Source organism: Oryzias latipes, chromosome 14, assembly GCF_002234675.1.
Source record: "Oryzias latipes chromosome 14, ASM223467v1".
Lineage (NCBI taxonomy): Eukaryota > Metazoa > Chordata > Actinopteri > Beloniformes > Adrianichthyidae > Oryzias > Oryzias latipes.
In genome coordinates, this window is record NC_019872.2 from 21400569 (window position 1) to 21413068 (window position 12500).

Sequence of the window (12500 nt, forward strand, 5' to 3'; positions counted from 1 at the left end):
TAGAACACTTTGCTCTCGTGCTGCGTCTCGTTGCAGTTCTTGATCAGGAAGTTGTCGAGGAGGTTGAGCACGTCCTGGCACACGGCCTCCAGCTCCTTCTCGATCTTTTCCCGATAGGCGCGAACCATCTCGATCTTCTTCTCGTTGCCGTCTGCCGACGTCTTTTGCTCGATGCTGGAGATGACGCGCCAGGAGGAACGCCTCGCTCCAACCACGTTCTTGTAGGCCACAGAGAGGAGGTTCCTCTCCTCGTTGGATAGTGCTTCATTCAGCTCTGTGACCTGAGGCAAACGGGAGACAAAAAGGCTGCAATCAGTAAAATGTCCACTCAGCAGCAAAGAAAATTAACCTGATACGTCCATCACAGTTATGTAGAAACCAAACACATAAAAAGCGTTAGTGCAGCTCTGAAGAAACACAAAGTCCATCCAGAGGGTAAGCCCCGCCCCAGCTCACTGACACCATCTTCTGATTGGCTCTAAAAGCTGGTTTTGTTTTGACAGACCTAATCCTTTTTACTCCGCTGGAACTTTGCATAGTAGGCATCTCATCAGACTATTTGGGGAACACAAAGCCTGCTGGTGGGGGGGGGTCCTTTTTTATTTTAGGTCTGAACACTAACATTTTGCATTATAAATGGTAAATAAAACAAAACCAAAACAAGAAAATGTTGTAACATTTTTTTTCAAAATCTTTTTGAACTACAAAGATTCAATATCAATTAGGTAAAAAAAAAAGTTTAAATACCTAATTTTTAAATTTCCAGCATTGACTCAATTTTTGAAATCAGAACAAAAATGGAGGATTATTTGAGTCTTCTTTACACGCTGCGACCCACACATTCAAAACTCATTTAAGATTGTTTTTATACACACAGAAACTACAATCAGAACAGGCTGAGGTGGATTTAAAACTTTTTTGACCACATTTAAGTATTTTTGACACAACAGCAACTTTTTTGAAGAAATCTGAATCCTCGTTTAGAGACATTTTTCTTCTTGTCACAATTGTGTCATTTGTAATTTAGCACCATTAGCTGAATTAAAGAAATTAAAGAAATAAAGATGTTGGATTTTTTTATTTTTTTATATGGATGTTCCCAAATGTATCTGGTCTGATACTGATGTCTGGTTCTAAACTTTTCTTTCTTCTTAAAGACATAACATCGAGTCAAAACGACATTTGCCAAAAACAAAATCAGCAATAAGAAAAACAAAAAGGGATCTTTGAACCAAACATTCAATTAAATACATTAGAAGGGAGTTTCAGTTAAATGGAAGTTATTTAACAGAAAAAAGAGGACAAAATCTGTTAAAGGAAAGAAATCTGAAAAATGAGTTAAATTATCAGCTTTTTTACTGTCAATCTTGTCCATCCCATGAAATGGGCGTATTTTTGGTGCTTGGTAACCATTAAGAAGGTTGTTATTATGCAAACAAACTTGATTTGATCATGCAAAATCTACTTTTTTGTGAGAACAGCCCCTTCCAGGCGGTGTCTGCACTGCCAGCCCCACCCCCAGGCTAACACACACACACACTTTCTCTGTGGAGCTAGCAGTGATCTGCAAAACACTTTTCATTTTCTATGCACAATCTGCACATCCATCTTTGCAAAAGTTCGGATGTGGTCTGTTTTCGTGGGAGAAACAGGCACGCTGCAAATTCTTCTATTTGCACATTTAGTTCCATGAGCCTCTGGCTGACGAACCCAGCTTTGGTTAAATCACCACTAAAGTCGTTAAGATGAAAGCTACTTGTAAAAAAACCTGATCAGCCGTACAGACGGATCTTTTGGTTCAATGGCAGTTCCAAGTGGAAGAGTAGCTTGTACATTTATTGAACATTAACATTTGTTTTCACACTGCAAAAACAATTACGGTTTAATCACTATGGCTGAACTTTTTTTAATCATATTTCAAACAGCCATGGATGTTCACCTATTAGGTTTCTGGTCACTTTTTGAAGACCAACAATCTGTCTCCTCTAAATCGTTTTCTTCTGCGTTCTCCTCCACAAACATAAAGAAACTTTTCACGTCTCTGCTAAGTTAGCTGTATTTGAAGGAGCTCTGCGCTTTAGCTTCTCACAAACAGTAAACAGTCGAGGGCAGGGCGGTGATCAGCTCAGCTCTGGACTGTCCGTGTTCCTCTCCTGAACTTTTACAGCCCATCTCAGGAACTTTATCTGCCGTATCTGGACTTAGCTGCAATCTGCAGAAAGCAAATCCTAACCTGGCGTAACGTCACACCTACTTCCGCTTTTTAGTTCAACTGTCAGTGTGTCCACCTGTGATAAACTTCACTCCAGTACAGGAAGAGCTCCAGAGTTTTATGATGGCTCACAAAGCACCGGTTAGATTCAAGAAGTAGTAAAAAGTTCCACCTTTGTACTTTGTACCTAAAATTAAAATGCAAATGAACTATAAAGATATGCAGTGAGAGATATACTGAAGTATAGGAAAGCGTTCCCCTCCTTAGGTTGCCCCCTTAATCTGAAAAGTTTTAAATTGATCTTATGGCGTTTAGAAGTGACCCTGACCAACAGTGAAACAACGTTCCTGCGTGTGGAATGAGCAAACTCAGAAAGAATCTAACCAAAGTAAACTTGTAAAACTCACCATAAATATTTATTACACCATGGACACTGTCATGGTGGGTGTGTCCTGTCCTGACACATCCTGTCCTAGAGGTTAAAGACTGAAAACATCAGGTTGCTTCTTTTAATACTTCATTAAAAATACTCTGAACTTCAGGATCCAAAAGATTTTTGACACAGAAATTAAGAAAGAATTCTAATAAAACGTGTGGGTGGCAATTTTCAAATACTAATTTACTAAATCAGTAAATTCAGATTCAAAAGATGATTTTTGAGTGAATTTAATCTTAAACACTTTGTATTTTTCTGTTCTAAATAAAAAATGTTTGTTTTTATTTTTAGAAATCACTTATTTTTTTTTTTTTGGGGGGGGGGGGGGTGTAGAAACTGGGTTAAAGATCAATAATAATCGATAAAGTAGATATTTTTAAACCCAGCCCCTATCAAAGGACAATCATTAGGATTAATGTGGTTGTTGGTTCAATTCTACAGACAAAATCAGCAGAACTTCAGAAGTTTTAATTCAAAAAGAAAGAGGACCTCTCTCAGAAAAGGTCTTTTAAAGAGTTTCAGTGTGACCATAGAATATATCATTTTAGCAACCAACTCCCACTAATTGCACTGAAAACAGGTCCAACATCTGACACGTCATCAAATGGTGTAACCTGAAGCATGTGTTCATGCAGAGTTCTGAACTTTTCCTTTGCTTTTAAATTGTAAATCTATAAGATAAGTGTCAGCCCCTCATGGGGTGAATGGGTCAGTCATGTATCAACAGAGGTCAGAAAAGCCAGAGCCAAAGAGCCCATCTGTAAAACATGGCTGCCTTTGTGTCAGGAGGCCGTGGGCCGCGCAGAGAGGCCTGACGGAAGCGGTGGAGCTGCAACGACAATAGAGCTCTTTCTGCCCGTGGAGCTCATCAATCGCGCCTGCTCGGTCGTGACTCACGCTTACAGAGGCCATCAAAGCTGCAAACCGGAGCATGTTCAGGCAGGCTGATCAATAACTTCCTCTATGGCAACGGCCTGCATGTCAGACAATCCTCCATAGCCTCAGTGCTGCTGCTTCTCTACTCTGAGCACCACGCTTCCTCCTTTTTCACTCATGACTTCAGTTTGCTGAGCTTCCACAGCTCTCCTGCGTCTGTTTCCTCATGTAGGACCTTCTCTCATGACCTCATGTGATGACCTTCCAACAGAAAGCACCGCCATCTTGTCCAGAGTTAGCCAGAACAACCCCAGAGAGCCTTACGATTAAAATACAATATTTTTTCTGATTACAGCTAAGGAAAACAAAAGTCACATCAAACAAATCCTTATTTACAGATTAGAAACTACAAGAGCCTGAGGCACTAAACCAGTACAAACTGTGAATGTAATGACTTGTCCAGGATGTATCTGTATCCATGGCAACAAAAAATACCAACCACTGACTGTGAATGAGAACTGGAATGAGTAAGAGTGAGACATCACCAATAGAAAAATGCACACTTGTGGCTCCAACCAAATGAAGTCAATTCAGTCCCCATTTTTTTCGTGATACAGATATCGCCATGTTGGAACCTGAAATCGTCAGCGGGTAGTAATTGGTCCGAGTCTGTCTGAGTCATCGTTTATCGCCAACCGCACTCCTACCACTTGAAAGTGGGCTATGGGAAATCTGTCAGTCAAACATGCTGTTATTAAGGCCTCGGATTAAATAATGTGAAATACAGAAAAAACATCATGAAAAAAATGAGGATTATCAAGAACATTTAAAAAAAAAAGTAGCAGAGCTAGAATGATTATTCTGACAAATAGTAACAATGACAACAATAGTAGCAACTAATGAGTAAAAGCTGTTTATTGCTCCATAAAAGTCTATGGGATTTTGGCATCTTGGAACCGGCAGGTACTTCCTGTTTGGAACACCATGGGGCAGGGGTCACTCAGTCCAGTTCTCATATACAGTCAATATCTACTTTAAAAAACAATGAAACATTTTATACAAACCTCGAAATGAGAAGACTTAAAATGTATGTAAACACTCTAAAATGATCTGTAAAGCTGCAGACATGAAACTCCTGATGTCTGATCCATTAATGGCATCCTGTCACATGATGGACATTATGGATGTGAACAGAAAGTGATGTCATCTTTGATTTTCTCAGTATTGTATGAATAAATCAATTCAATAAGGATCATCTAAATACAAAGAAAACTGTTTTGTGAAGCGATGGAACCATCAAGTATGAAAAGATCAGTTATGCAACATAAAAACATTTTTTTATTGGTTCAATCGGTTCCAAAAGCTTCATATATTAAAGGTTTGAAAAGATGTTAAATTAACCTTAATTGTCAGTAAAAGGTTAAATATCTTGTTATTAAGTGTTTGTTGCTTTTGTGAGTCAAAGATTTTGTTCTGGTTTGAACACTTTTAGTATTCTCACAATGGCTGTATCTGAGTTCCCTCACTACTAAATCCTGTTCTCCATTTTTTGAATCCACAATACCAAAATCCAGTGACGTGGAAATTTCCCAGAATTCTGTGAGCATCAATCCTCACAAGACTGACAAATATAGACCACAATGCATTGCATTTGAACAATTTGTCATAAAAATACACATGAAAATTTATTTATTTTTTATAAATCCTTTAAGTTTTTATTATCAGAACACAGTGGATTCATAAATGGTCCTCATTTAATAAAAATGTTCAGATGTTTTAGGTTTTTACTTCGGCAAATGGGTGACATCATATTTGCAGTTTTAAAGAAAAATAGCGAGTGTGTGTCTGAATTACATTACAGTTCAGGGCAGTGGATAGTCTCGCGCTTTATGGGATAGGGACCAGTGAGGTCATTCGGACATATGTCATGCTGCTCCTGTGGACTTTTTTAAGTTTATTCAACCGAAACTGTAATAAAATAAAGTTTTCATTACAAAAAATAGTTTGATTACACCTGCAATTCTCACAAAAACTTCAAAAAGCATCAAAAACTTAAATAAAGTGTTTTGACTAATACTTAAAACTACATTTGACACAATGCCAAAGAAAAAAAGCATATGTCCTGCTTATTTTAAGGATCACAAACACTGAATATTTCATTTTCAGATGCCAATTTTTGCTGATTCATGTTAACGGCTGCAAACATAAAACTAAAGATAGCTAGAGTTAAACTAACAACATGGCTGCTCTCACCACAGTCTTCTACACCTTTACTGTTATTCTTTATGACACTCTTCAGTCACACATCACACTTGAAACCTTCCTCCACCCGTTGCAACCTGCTCGCAGACACGTCTTCACCCCTTTCTAACCCCATCTGTTGGCCTTCATGCCTCTCTTTTCCAGAGGAAACCTCCACCTCTCTAGATGCTCATCCACCTGCTCCCACTACAAATCACAAGGTCATCTGCAAACATGATAGTCCTCAGAGATTCCTTTCTACTTTGATGATGTTGGATCAAAACAGAATGATGAGCTAAAACGCCTGTTAAGGAGGAATATATTCTCTTGATTACTCCCTTTAAATCAAATCACAAAATAAAATGTCCAGTTTCATAAAATTAAGATTTGTTTCAACTTAGAAAATTTGACAGATTTTTTAAGAAGATCTTTGAAAGTCAAGATGTTATTTAAAAGCTCAAATGAAAACTTTATTCAAATTTTACTTCAGGAAAAATGTCCAATATACTTTTGAGAGTTTTTGAATGCAGAAAGTCCATTCTCTGCAGAATAGGGAGCTTCTTTGGTTTACCTCTCAGGAGTTTTAAAAAAAAAAACTTTTAATTTGACCAGATGTTATAACATCAGAGGAATAACAAAAAAGTCTCATCATGCTTTAAAGAAGAGTGCAACCAGTTTTTACAGATCGATTCTGAAAGGAATTGTCCATAAAATGACCAGTTTTCTGAGAACGTTCTGTATCACAAACCAATCATGAGGGGCTTCATCGCAGAGGTGCTCTGATTCTCAGTCAGATGCTATGCAGTGAGGGTGGTGGAGGTTTCATTTCAAACCAGTTTGAAATGCTCCAAGCATCATTTAGATAGTGGGGAGCTCTGAAGAACCTCACAATCCAAACATGAAAACTGAAGAACTATTGATAAACCGAGATCAGGCTGTCCTGTGATGTTGCTGCAGCCTCAGCAGATCTTTGCATATTTCATAGTAGCTGGAGCTCTAAGAACGCGGCGAGGTTGGTGGTGCAGGGTAAGATTATGTAACGCCACAGTAAGGCAGTTATGTGACGTCAGTAAAAGGTTGAGTCCTCCGTTCTATTTTAAGTCAGCAAAAAGTCTGTGACACTTTGAACATATGATGAAGTAAACGGAGAGTTGAGAGTTTCTATCTCACAGACAGAAAACTGAAATGTTATTTTTAGAAAATGATTAAAGGACTTTACTTGTATCTTAGTTAAATATTAAAATATAAAAAGGTCTTAAAGATTTTAATGACAAAGTTAAATGAAAATGTAAAATGTTTGTTTACAAAAATGTCTCTTTGAAGGCTGAAACCGGCAACAGTGAGACACATTTTTCTCACATTTTCTGAACCATTTTACAAGTTAGGGTTTCAGATATTTGATTTTTTTTTTATTATTTTTAAAACCAAATAAATAAATAAAGTGTTTTAAGTCTGCTGTAAGAATTTTCATGAGACAAATGTTCAGTTTGAAGCACTTTTTTTAAAGTAAAACTGATTTTGACTTTTTTCTTTTTCTTTTTATCAACTGAACAAACGACTTGGATTGATGCAAAAATTAGTCTGAACAGACCAACTTAGTTCAGTCTTGGTGGTTTTTACCAAATTTCTTTAAAGACTTTCTCTAATCATCTATTGATCTATAGTAAAAGCTTTCCCCGTTTTTTTTTTATTTATCATTATGTAGTTTCAGACAGAATTGAAAAACCTGTGTGGTTTTCTAGGACATAGTTTCTGCAGAGCGACAGGAGTTCATTAAAAATTCACCTCTGACTTTTGGGCGGGACCGTTAGCGCGGAGTAAACCCACCCCTCCTTCCCTTCCCTGTTGCTGAGAGCTCTCTGTTTACACACTCTCCAGATAAATTACACCCCACCCTGACGTTACTGTTGCAACAAAAATGGCGAGCAATACTAGAGCTATGCAGCCGAACAGTTTTGATCCAAGCACCAGAAAAAACAAAGACCTACATGGATCTATTTGTCTATCGGAATGGAGCAGAGCAGGGAGCTTGCGGCTCAGCCAGAGTTTATTCTACATCAGGAAAAAAAGTGATTTTTCAAACAGAATGTTTTCATCTGCTCCTGATTCACAATGACTCCAAAATTCAATTTAAGCTCGATTTTCTCTTTATATGTCCTCCATCATCAGAAAAAGGCCACAAGAACATTTTAAAACCCAATTTCCATTGCAGTGGGTCTTTAAACAGGAAATTGTTTGATGTAATCATTTGTAATATCCTAATGATAATAATAATAATAATGGATTAGATTTATCTGCGCTTTTTCTTGTTGCTCAAAGCGCTTACAGTGTGTCCATTATTCATTCACTCCTCATTCATACTTGGTGCTGCTGTTGTAGCCTCAGCTGGCCTGGGGCAGACTGACAGAGGCGTGGCTGCCAGTTTGCGCCTACGGCCCCTCTGACCATCACCGGGATCCTTCAAGCACATTCACACACCAGTGGAGTCATCTCATGTGAATAACCTCACATGAGATCCTGATGGGTTTTATTTGAAAAGGTGGGATGTTTAAGGTGTTTGAGGGCATTGAAATGTTTGAACTCAAGAATCTGATGAAAATTTTGTGGGTTTTTTATTTTTATTTTACTACTTTTTCCACTAATCTCATGTTAGGGTAAGGTATAGAGCAGGGGTGGGCAATTCCAGGCCTCGAGGGCCGGTGTGTCTGCATGATTTCCAGATAGTCTTGCCCCACTCATTGCTGATTACCTGGTTCAGGTGTGTCCAGCCAATTAGAACATGCCAGAGCAGGGTATGCTGGAAAACATGCAGGAATGCGGCCCTCAGTGCCCACCTCTGGTATAGAGCAACGTGCTGAGAACTCTGTCCTGACATGAATTCTGCTCTCAGATGTCCGGGTTGGGTTTCTTGGTGATCGTCCGGTAGTCAAAGAGCCCTCCTGAGGGAGGGTCCAGCGTTCTGCCATCCTGGTTTTATTTGTGGAAAGAGGGATTCCCCACAAATAATGGGCGAGGCTGCAGACACACCCCGCTGTCCGGTGCTGCAGAGACCGCCCGGGTGACCAGCAGCTCGGACCATCTGACTTGGCATAAATGGAGAGGAGGAGGAGCTGGGCCCCGCCCGCTGGGAGTACTACTAAAGGCTGGTCCTGGAGATCAGCACCGCCTGGCCTTTAAAACACTCACAGCTTCCAGTTGGAGCTGATGCTGACATCTTGATAATAAATACTTGTAATCAAGACAATCAAACTTAGGAAGACTGAAATGAATGCATTTCCTGTTGTATAGTCAGATGAGGTCTAATGGGAAAGAGGTGTTATTAAAATGAAGGTGCACAGCTCCAAAGACGATAGCAATTTATCCCGAACTTTAGCTGTCCATCCCATCACATTGCCATGACAGCATCCAGATGCAGCCTTTGTGCAGCACTGATCAAATGCTGCCTGAGAAATGGTGCACTACGGTTGTGGCCTGTGCTGCATCTTGGCAGATGCTGCGGCACGCCTCTGTGTGGGAACCTGCTGGAAGAGGCCGAGAACGCAGGGATGCGGTGGATGCTCCGCGGCACCGAATCACCGCAGAACAAGGAGGAGGTGTGCGGAACAAGACGGAATAAGGCAGGAGGGGGGGGGGGGGATGCTGCAATGACACGCATGGAGATCCTTCTGGAAGGCAGTGCATCCACCAACACCCACGTCTGAGGGGTTTGGACTCTGTGCACTCATGATTCTGCGCAAATCGATTGCGTTCAACCTTGCCAACAGTGCCCTTTCCCGATGCGCCAAAATGTGCAGCAGAGAGCGCAAACGACGCACACAACCACATCACGTTTTGCACTGAATGAATGCGCTGCTCGGAGAGAGTGTGATTTATCCGGAACCCCCCCATCAGCACCAGCGCATGATGGCATCACGCTGGCACCACCTAGCTCGCCCTCTGACCGATCCAAAATCTGCGCATCTTTCATTTGAAGGGAACAAAAAGCAGCATTTCGTTCCAAAATGCGGTTCACAGGGACGGGTTCCGCTCGGTTCTGGTAGATCCCAGCAGCCTGGCTGATGGGGAAGGAGCCAGGCGAAAGGCACCGCCCCAAGATCAAACAGTCCGCATTCAGACATCCGAGATCCGCCGCAGCGGGCCCTCCGGACGCCCTCCACTGGGACTAAGCAACTGGGATTTCAGCCGAACCTCGACAAATCGGATCCATTTGAGGGTCGCTAGTGAGGCTGAAACGGGCAGTTGGGCTATGAGGGCCTCGCAGTTCCGGTCAGAAGGGGGTGCCCGCACCTAACCGGCGGCGGCCGTTAGGTGTGTCTCATAAACTTAACGCGATCTTTGATCGCGACTTTCATTCACCGATTAGGATTTCTCCGCCGGACTAGTCACCGCGCGCCGCAAAGACCCGAGAAACGTCCGAGTCCGCCCGAACCCCCCCCGAACCCCCGCTCCCGGTTAGCGACACGTCCGTGACACCCCGGACTCGGGTCCGTTCAGACAAGACAGAGACAGAGGAGAAAGGTCATGACGGAGGGAGGCTACTTACCGACTTCATGGCAGCTGCCATATCATCATACCGCTCCGCCTGCTCGGCCAGCCGGGCTTTCTGCACCAGTTGCTCACGGTCGACCATGTTGAACGTCGTGCGTGTTTCTGTCTCGCGTGTCTGGGAGCTGAAAGTCGCAATGGGAACGTGGTAGTGCGGAGAAGCGGTACCGGGGTCCTGTCGCCACAGCTGCTGCCCGCTGTCTGTGCGCCTGCCGACGGGACACCCCTCCCCCCTCCGAGCGCTCGCGCAGGGCTGTGTCACCACCCAAAAAGGCGTGTCCTCTGCGAGTGATGTAACAGCTCAGGCAGCTGACACCACCGGGAGAGCGCTGCGGGGGGTGGGGGGCTCTCAATCTACAGATAAGGGAGTCAGATACATTTGTTTTTTGGACTGTTATAGTGCGCATGCGCAGCTCAGTATGTCAGAATGTCATCATAAAGTGACTTAATTTGAGATTAAAAAATTGTTACGGACAGACTTTTACCCTAACAGACAAAAAACTCACCATCTTAGAAAATTAGATTATTGTAGAGCCAAGATTAGCAAAACTCATAATATCGCAGAGGTCGCAATCATATGACTGCAGAGGTCTCATTCTGGATCAGTGAGACTGAGGCTGTTCCCTGACTGCTGCATCAAACTACAAGCTGTCTGTTCATAAAGCGCCTTGTCCAAGACTCCTGTAATCTCACTATTCACTACATAGTGCCATTTTGTGGTGCTGCCAGAACACAAACCTTCCAGGCTACCACACAAGGACTCTGTTTCGTGCATAGCTACACAAGTTTCCACAACCTTTTTAGGGCTCTATGTGAAAAAATTTGCGTCCATTAAATACACATTTAAAGTTAAACCAGACCAAACTTTGACCAATCCGGGTCTTGGATTTGGTAGTGATGGCTTTCCATTTCCACAGAAGTGCCAACCCTCTGAATATTGATCAGTGAGGAGAAATTCATAATTGTGGCTTATGCTTGGCCAGAATAGTATGACACCAAGTCCTTTATATATCGGAATAGCTGTGTTGCTACATTCACACTGAGCATGTGTTCTGGATTCAAGAACGCACTATAAACGGTTTCATGAACCCATGTTCAGCCTGTGTGGTTCACACTAGACAAGCAGGGAGGGGCTTTATCTTCTTTTGTTTTTTTACTGTTCACTAGCGCTTGTCTGCCAGCTGCAGTTGGAAGAAGACCTGCAGTGTGAAATATCAAAGTGGTGCAAATCTGGTGAATCTTGCTCCAGGCTTTGTCTTTCACAGCTCAATTCCGATGCAAGATTCACAAGATATGCACCACTTTAACATTTCTGATAAGCATGGAACACTATGTAATGTTGGAAATTAAGATGCCTGCTCACTGATTACTACATCTAAACACGTTAAAAAGTTGAAAGGAAGGGAAAAAAAATAGGGGCAGCCGTTGTGCAGAGGTAGAGCGGTCGACCTTTAATTGATAATTGACCCTGCCCTGCCCACCCATGTGTCAAAGTGTCCTTGGACAAGACATCCAACACTACATTCTTCCCGGTGGTTATAGTTTGCTGTCAGTGTTCGGCAGCTAAGCCGCCATCAGTTTGTGAATGTGTGTGTGAATGGGAATGTGACTGTAAAGCACTCTGGAGCTTCAAGGAAGGTAGGAAAGCGCTGTACTGTACAAGTATGCGCCATTTACCATTAAAAAAGGTGCAGTCTCAACAGAGATGACCAGGGGCCTCATTTATAAACGTTGCGTACGCACAAAAGAAGGCGTACGCCACTCTCTACGCAATAGTTGAGATTTATAAAAAGCAAACTTGACGGGAAAATGTGCGGTCCTTCACGCAAGCTCTGACCCAGGCGTACGCACAACAACGGGAGAAATGAGAAACGGCGACACCGTCGGCAGATGGAAGAAACACGTGAAAGTGAAAATGACAATACTGCCTCTCAGAAATAACATGAAGACTTCACAAAGCAAGTCTTACAATTAACAGCCTACACGAACACCCGTTTGATCGATCAGCAGTGAAACAAACAAAAAAAAACAACAAACGAAAATTACAACAGAAATTCAAATGAACACTTATTTGCAAAAAGAAAAGTGAAATATGTTCTGCAATATTGGCATGGTGTGCAATTCATCCTCATAAATAATATAGTTAACAGAACGAAATAATGTACAAAACTGATATTCTCGTTAATGTGT

General features: G+C 41.8%; 1 protein-coding gene across 1 annotated transcript in view; it reads right to left on the bottom strand.

Moving 5' to 3' along the window:
* LOC101156793 (14-3-3 protein gamma-2) overlaps positions 1-10563 on the bottom strand; it is a 20394-nt gene extending 9831 nt beyond the window's left edge. Inside the window, exons 1-2 of the mRNA XM_023962792.1 lie at positions 10309-10563; positions 7-281 (exon numbers count right to left, since the gene is read on the bottom strand). Of these exons, the coding sequence (XP_023818560.1) occupies positions 7-281; positions 10309-10395 (362 nt within the window). The 5' untranslated portion in view covers positions 10396-10563. The remainder of the gene's footprint in view (positions 1-6; positions 282-10308) is intronic.
* Between the last annotated feature and the right edge of the window lie 1937 nt (positions 10564-12500).